Genomic DNA, 7,643 nt, shown 5'->3' on the forward strand with positions numbered 1-7,643 from the left:
CCCCGCAATCCTCTCGGTTCCAGCACCAAGCTGTACTCAATGGCCTCTGATGCAGGGTTTTCTATGTCAAATACGTACCGGGAATTCATTCTTAAGTTTCAATGTCATTAATCATCCGACATTCAGCAGCTCAGAACTCAGAAATTTACATTTCTACAATGGTGGCTTTGAAAACAAGGACATAAATGCAAACGATCCACAAACGGCACGAGAATTTTCAGAGAACTGCCCAAACAAACCATCAATGCTGCATTGACGGGATTTTCTGAGCTCTTCATAACGACTGCATATTCGTGATTTTTTAAAGACAAAACACAATTTGAGGATTAAAAAAAAGAAGTAAGTTGAAAAAGAAGTCGTTACGTCTCCATGATTTCCAGAACAAACCTTGACTGATTGAGCTCCCACATAATGATGGCAGCAGGATCCGGGAGAGGGACAATTCGAGAGCTGCGAACGGGCGCGGGGGGCCTGGAGGGCACGCGGACGGAATGAGGCGGCCTGCCTGAACCTCCCTCGGGCAGCGAAGGGCGCAGCACGCGTGGCACTCAGCACCTCCGTCCCCACGCGGAATCGGTGCGCAGCCGAGGCAGCTCCGCCGCCCTCCGGCCTGTCTGCACTGGGCCCGTGTCAGGAACCGGCCACCCTCCCCGTGTCCTCGGGGCTCAGCCTCGCCCCCGAGGCCCACCGGCCGCCGGGGACTCTGTCACACCCTCACAGAGTGTGTGACAAGCTCCCCCGCGGCTGTGGCCAGCTGCTCCCCATCTTCTGACACGCGTGAGCGCAGGCCCTGTCCCCGCGCCCAAGCCCCCAGCTCTCCTGCAGCCGGTGGCACACCACCCTCTCGAAGGCCGGGCCAGGGTTCCCTCGGGCCTCCGTCAAGGCCACTGTCAGCTCCTCAGCACTTCAGTCATTTCCTGCGGCCCAAGCCTCACTCAAGGTCCAGAATCTGCCTGTCACTAGCAGCTCAGAATTGATGTCTTCTGTTAATTGCAGGTCCTCAAAATTCATCTCCTCTTTAATAAAGTCTTTAAAACTGCAATATTCCTAAAACACTCGATCACTGCAAAGCATGAGTCAAGTGACAACGTTTCTACCTGAGGTAATTTCTATCTTAAAATAAAACAACCTTGGTGGCCAAATTGGTTGAAATAAAGATTCCAGATCAAACGAAGGAAGCCAGGAGCACGGGGAGTGCGAGAGCCGGGCCCGAGCTCACACCGCGGTCGGCAGAGCCTCCTCCAGGAAGACTTCCAGGATGGGAACTTGACGATGGTTTGAAGAAATAAAACAATGTCGAAACTCCCTAATCACTAAGTTATTGCTGACACCGACTTTCTGGCTGGTTTTATACTGATGGGATATTTCAGACTCAACAGAGTATTAAGAAATCAGAGAACGGTCCAAATTAAGACACTGATCTTAAATATAAAAGGTTCCCTCGAACTAGGTTTTCTGCTTTTAACTAAACACTATCCACGCCTCTTAGTGAGACGCAGGGAGAGAAAAGATGCTTGAATCACCCGCGAACCAGCTGTCTGTCAGGAGTGGGGTGTGGATGACCACGCACAGGTCCTGGAAGGCCAGCGAGGGGCCCTGAGACCCGACGTCTCCCCTCGACACTTTCTCTAGGCACAGACGTTACAAGGACGCTGAACTGCACTGCGGAAGTGCGGTGGTCTCGACGAGGTGGCTGAGTGACAGTGCCTGGTCTCGACGAGGGGGCTGAGTGACAGTGCCTGGTCTCGACGAGGGGGCTGAGTGACAGTGCCTGGCCTTCTTGTGAGCCGGCCGAGGTACCTACGAAGCCCGGGCACACGAGGCGGGACTGGCCTGCTACGAGAGGCACTCGGAGGAGAGGACAGGGAAAGGGAGCCTTCACCTGTCCCGCCAGCAAGTCCGCACGGTGCCCACGTCCTTCAGTCTCACCGGGGACTCGCCTTCCAGGCAGAGGCCTTGTGGCCCAACGCACCCATCCTGACCCGCGGCAGCACCGCCCCGACAGGAAGTGGTTTGAAGCGCTGGATTAGGCAAGAAGCGTGCTATTCCGGAAGCTCTTCTCGTTCCTCGGAGCCCTCCCAGGCCAAGTCCACCCAGGCGCTGTCCTCAGGCCGCTCACAGCGTCAGAAGTGCTCATGCCAAGCACTAAACCCCGACGGTCAGCTGGCTTCCGTCAGAGAACCAGGGCCTGGCTCCGGCGAAGCCCACGAAGAACGGCAGTCATGTCACATGCACACCTCAGCCTGCGGCAGGGACCTCTCCAGAAACTCGGGAGGGAGGAGAAGTCACACACGTGAAATAAAGAGGTAGCTGCATCAGCAGGGCAAAGCCGACCACACTGCAAGGGTGACGAAGTGACCGGCGGCAGGACTGGAGCGGGGCCTGACGCTCCGGGGCAGCGCTGAGGCAGGGTGGGGGCGGCCAGGACGGAGGACGCGGAGGAGATGCAGGGGAGGGCGGGGAGGCAGCCGGCCAGAGGAGGGGGACCACTGCAGGCCCGGCATGCCCAGACAGGGACAGGCCCTGCCCCCTGGGCCGAAGGCAAGAGACAACACTGGACCTTCCCATCCAAACAGCAAACGGAATGAGCATCACTTATTTCTCTGCCCCCAAAATCCACCAAAATTACTAACTATAAATAAAAGCACGAAAGGATGCACCAACGCTAGACAGTGGGAAAATAGCATCGGCTGACAAGAAACTTGGAGGAACGTCCTAGAAAATATAAGCCTGATGGGGTCAAAGTGATGGGAAAACAATCCAAGGGAGCCGCCCACCACGGGGCCCACACGCCCCTCCCCAGAGGGCGCGTGCCGGGCCTGGGCTCAGCCCAACCCACGGTCGGGGCTGTGCTGTTTGGGGTCCCTGGCTGCAAGGCCGGGCAGAAAGGCGGCTCCCACAGGAGATCTGGGCCTGGAGACAGGTGGGAGCACCAGTGAGCTCCCGTCGGCCAGAGCACACCGCAGCGCAGGTGTACAGCCTTCCACCGTACAGCCCCCCGCCACGGCCCCCGCCACGGCCCCCACGGCTGAGAAGGCTCAGGCCTCCCCAGCAGTCCCGCGCCTGCCAGCTCCATCTCCTCCTCAGTCCCCAACACGAGAGACAGAGGCTACAGGGGTCAGCGGGTAGCCATGACACATAACCAGATAGGACAGCAGCTGCAATAAACACGGGCAGGCGAATTCCCCACATAAAGGCAGACTCTCATCTCAGGGGAAGAAACAGCAGAAGCCAGCTCTCTGCTCGTGACAGAGACAAGCCTCCAAGAGAAGGCCTGGAAGGCTCGGGTGGCGATGGTGAGCCGCTTGTCCACCAGAGGAAACCAAGAGCTAAAACCCTTTCGCGAACAGCAAAAGCTTCCTGGCAAAGAAACGGTAAACAGAGAAATACACGGTTTTGTTAAGAGAACTGGCTACCGTGAGATACGGTCATTAATTTTTCAGCACTGAAAATCACATTGAAACAAAGCAAAAAATGATCAGTAATGAAGAAACAATATTACAAACTATAATCATAATAGAAAACTTCACATTTCCCCATAAATGGAACCGACAAAGAGGAAAGCTATACTAATCTAAATAACGAGTTAACATGTACGAGTAACATATAGAAAAGAAATACATGTTCTCTTATATATAAGTACATATGAATGAGGAAATTTTATAAACAACATCAATGCACATATATAAACTTCTTTAGACAAAAAAAAAAAATGATAAAAGACATTCTCTTCACAAGCCTGGGTGGCACGTACTAGACCTGACCACGTCTGCGCCGGGCCACAGAAGCGTGTGTCCCCGTTCACATGGCCGCGTGGACCCAGTGGTCCTCCCCTCGCAGGCCGACGGGAAGGGAACGGACCGAACCCGCCCAGTGCCTGTGCAGATGGACAAGAATATGCCTCCTCGTGAACTGTAACTAAGAAGACAAGTTGAGACACAGATTCTGGAGCGACCTGAGTGCAAACCTAACATTCCAAATGCACAAACACACCGCCTGAGCCAGGCCGCCTCCTGGGACGGGCCCAGCGGGGCACTTCCAGAAGGATCCGTACAAACTATACGTAAGATAATTGCTCGATGCCAACTGCGGCTGTTATAAACAGTGCTGCAACCATATAAACGTCCGTGTCTGAATTATCAAAAATAAGTTGGGTTTATATACGTACCGACACCAAAAGATGCTCATAACACAGTAAAATGGGAAAAAAGGGAACCGAGATGCCCCATGTGGGACGATGACAGCCTACCGCACATTCGCACGCCGCCCGTGTGGGGACGCAGGAGGCGGGCAGGCTGGCTCGGCTCTCAGGGAGGGACAGTGGCACCGCTCAGGTCTCCTTCACGCACTTCCATCCCAACTGCTTAGTTTGGTTTTACACACCGTATCGATCAACTTAAATCAATAAAGCCTTCGTATCTAAACACACCCGGGAGTCCTGCCCTGCGGAGCCTCGGACAGCTCCGATGGGCCGAGGGAGGGCGTCAGGACACCCTGGCCAGTCCCAAGGGAGAGGCCCCGCGCCCGGCCTGCACTCTGCAGAGCCTGACCCCAGGCCTCGCGGACAGAGGACGCGCAGCATCTGTGCAAGTGGACTCAGGACGGGCTGATATCTAGGTGCCTCCAAAAGCCACGTTGCATGGAAGTGGCAGCACGCTGGGCAGCACCTGGTGCCAGCTCTGCAGGAGCCCAGACCTGTCAGACAGAACGAGGACTCCGAGCTTCCATCAGGTGACTGTGCATGACTTTGCAGGGGGACAAAGAGAAGTCCCGAAGGCGTGTGCCTGTACGCACCTCTGAAGCTAAGGGCCAGGCAAAGCTGGTTTCCAATCCCGTCTGGCCACCTACGAGCTCTGTGACCTTAGACAAGTCGCTTCCTCCCTCCAGGTATGAGATTTTCAGGGCACGGAGAAGACTAAGAGCGTGTGAGGGGCTCAGGACAGCTCCCCATAAAAGTACGAACAGCAAGAGCAATTCTCATGGCCACGCGCCAGGCCCAGTCACAGAGGCACTGCCACCCCAAGGTCCCCACGAACGAAGAAACTGGATGCGAAACTAACCGGCCGTTAGGCACCACCTAGCTGAAAAGCACAGCTCTTTTCTCCTGGCATCGAAGGACCACGTCTGCCGCCCAAGTCAAATCAACCCAGGACAGGACCGAGGCTCCTGGGGGCTCCTCAGAGTTCCTTTCCCCAGATAAAGAACCCACTGAACATGGAACGGCCAGAGACCACGGCAGCCATCGTCAAGGAAAACAGGTCTGCGTCCCAGCGGCCAGTGGCGGCCCCCGTGAGCCTCCTGCAGCCGAGCAGGGCCCCGTCCGCTTACCTGGGTGGCTTTGGGAGCTCATTGCTAGAAGCGTCTGCTCCTGTCGGCGACTCACGATGGCTCAAAATTCCCACGTAAACAATAGCTCCAAAGGGCCCCAAAGTCCCAGGGACACATGCAAGTCCAGCAATGGGAGGGCCGGGCCCCGGCGACTGCGTCTCACAGGCCAGGAGGTCGGAGGGGGCAGGTGTCCCGCGCTCTCAGGAGAGGACCTGTAAGGTGACAGAAAGGATGCGTCAGTCAGGGTGGGGCTCGTGCGACAGCAGCATTCCCCCCACCCCCAGCCCTCGAGCACCACGCTTTCCACTCCCGCCCCGGGACTGGTGGAACCATTCACGTGGCCTCGGCCACTGATACGCAGCACTCGGGGTTTTGTTGGTAAGTAAGTGTGAACAAGTGTAGAAACGAGTCTGTCGGGCAGGGTCGCTCCACCTCGGCACCGTCAAAGAAACGCCTCGCAGGACAAACCAGTGCGCGCCCACGGCCACCACACGGCTCCCGTCCGCGCACGCCCCCCGCCCCCCGCCCCGGCCTCCATCCTCCGACACTCAACGCTGACGGCGCCGCAGCCCCAGAGTTTGTCTCGATCAGCTGGCCTCACTTAAGGAGGCCCCATGTTTCCGTCTTCACAATTACCATTTTCTCAGTCGATTTCCATTTTCTCATTATAAAAGTAATACGTGCTCGTCGCAGGAACGTATTTAAAAAGTCACCCGTGATGCCATCACACAGGGCAAACGCTCGGTGATGTTTTGACACTTTTCCTTCGCCGTTTGCCCACAGACGGCTAGCGCTGTAGCTGCACGGCCCACTCTCTCTGCTGACATTACAGCCAGGAATCTTCCAGGGTCATTAACTACCCCTGGTGACGCTGTCTGGGAGGCTGCCTCTGTTCCATTTGTGATCAAAGCTGCCTGTCCCCCACTCCGGGTGGTTCCGATGAGCCTGTCACAGGGCCCTGTCCCCAGACAAAAGGGCCACGCTCATCAAATCCCTGCCCCAAGACCAGCTTCTGCCACAGACCCGTCACTTAACGGAGGAGCCCAGAGGTAAGTACAAGTGTGTGGTGGCATCCTGGGTGACTTGCTAACTTTCCTGCGATGAGCATGTATTACCTTTATCATCAGAATACAGAAATGAACTGAGAAAATGGTAGTTATGAAAATCCTATTGCCTGTCATCTTCCCTTACAAGTGTGACAAATTCCTGTTCTTGATTAAATTACTCGGGGTATTTTTTTTCCTGCTGCTTATAACCAAAGAACCCTTCCCAGCATGTCACGCAAGAGGCCACTCACGACAGCTGGCTCTTTAGGTGGTTTCCAAGTGCACGTCCCCTGCAAATCTGTGATTAGCGTCTTTACAATTATTGTTCTGTATCTGGTTGTTTCCGTATGAAACACAATGGCTTAGCTCAGGGTCAGAACTTTTACTGGCCAGAAGGAACACCATTTTCTCGCAAGCAATGTCGATGGTACGTTTTGCAAATCCTTGCAAATCACAGACTTCACAACTTGGCTGGCATAAAAGTCTCAGACCACAGACATTTCTCCCTCAAAATCTGTAGACACTGCCCCACCCTAAGCACAGCAGCAAACCTCCCGGCCATCAGCCAGACCGTGCCTCCTCCCCAGGGAGCCTCTGCAGGACTGACTCCCAGAGGTGCCCTTCCACAGCCGTCACTGTTACTCCATTCTGTCTGGATTCTGCTGGAGGTTTTCTTAATCTTAAAACTCAAACATGGCAGCAGACGTATGGTAAGAGCCTCTTCCCCTTCCTCGTGTTACGTGTGCTTCGGCTTCGTGGGGTCCTGCGCTGCCTGGCGGGCCCGGCCCTGCGGGCGTCTGTGGTCCGCTCTGCGTTCCCAGGCATCTTCTCCGGTGAGTTCGCCGGACACCGCTGCTTTCCACATCGGTTTTACTCCTCACGGTTCTGCTGCAGCTTTTAACCAAACCATAAGCTCTTTGTTTTCAACCATTTCCCCTGACGACTCATCCCAACACCTTCTCGGCTCGCTTACCCGTGACCTTCTGCTCCTGTCTGCAGGGTCCCGTCTTCTCCTAGACAAAATCCTTCGAAATTTCTGATTTCAACCATAAATCATTTTCAGAGGCACCACCGCCTTCTGCGTTTCCGGAGCGTCCCCTCCCCCCACATTCTGAGACCCCTTTGCGAGGCCCAGTGGTGGTGATTATTTCTGTTCGTTTAGCCTCAAATCAGAACATCTCTAGCCAGACCTGTTCTGCCCAGCGCTGCGCCCACGGCGCCCTGGTTCAGGCCCATCTCCCGGCCCCGCGCTGTGGCCGCAGGCACAGC

The 7,643-nt window shown here is 55.5% G+C and overlaps 1 protein-coding gene across 1 annotated transcript in view; it reads right to left on the minus strand.

The window, feature by feature from the left end:
* Nucleotides 1-7,643, minus strand: part of HDAC4 (histone deacetylase 4) — a 201,808-nt gene that overhangs the window by 184,963 nt on the left and 9,202 nt on the right. The window contains exon 2 of the mRNA XM_015587825.2: nucleotides 5,329-5,540. Within this exon, the coding sequence (XP_015443311.1) occupies nucleotides 5,329-5,350 (22 nt within the window). The 5' untranslated portion in view covers nucleotides 5,351-5,540. The remainder of the gene's footprint in view (nucleotides 1-5,328; nucleotides 5,541-7,643) is intronic.

Source organism: Pteropus alecto, unplaced genomic scaffold (assembly GCF_000325575.1).
Source record: "Pteropus alecto unplaced genomic scaffold, ASM32557v1 scaffold143, whole genome shotgun sequence".
Taxonomy (NCBI): Eukaryota; Metazoa; Chordata; class Mammalia; order Chiroptera; family Pteropodidae; genus Pteropus; species Pteropus alecto.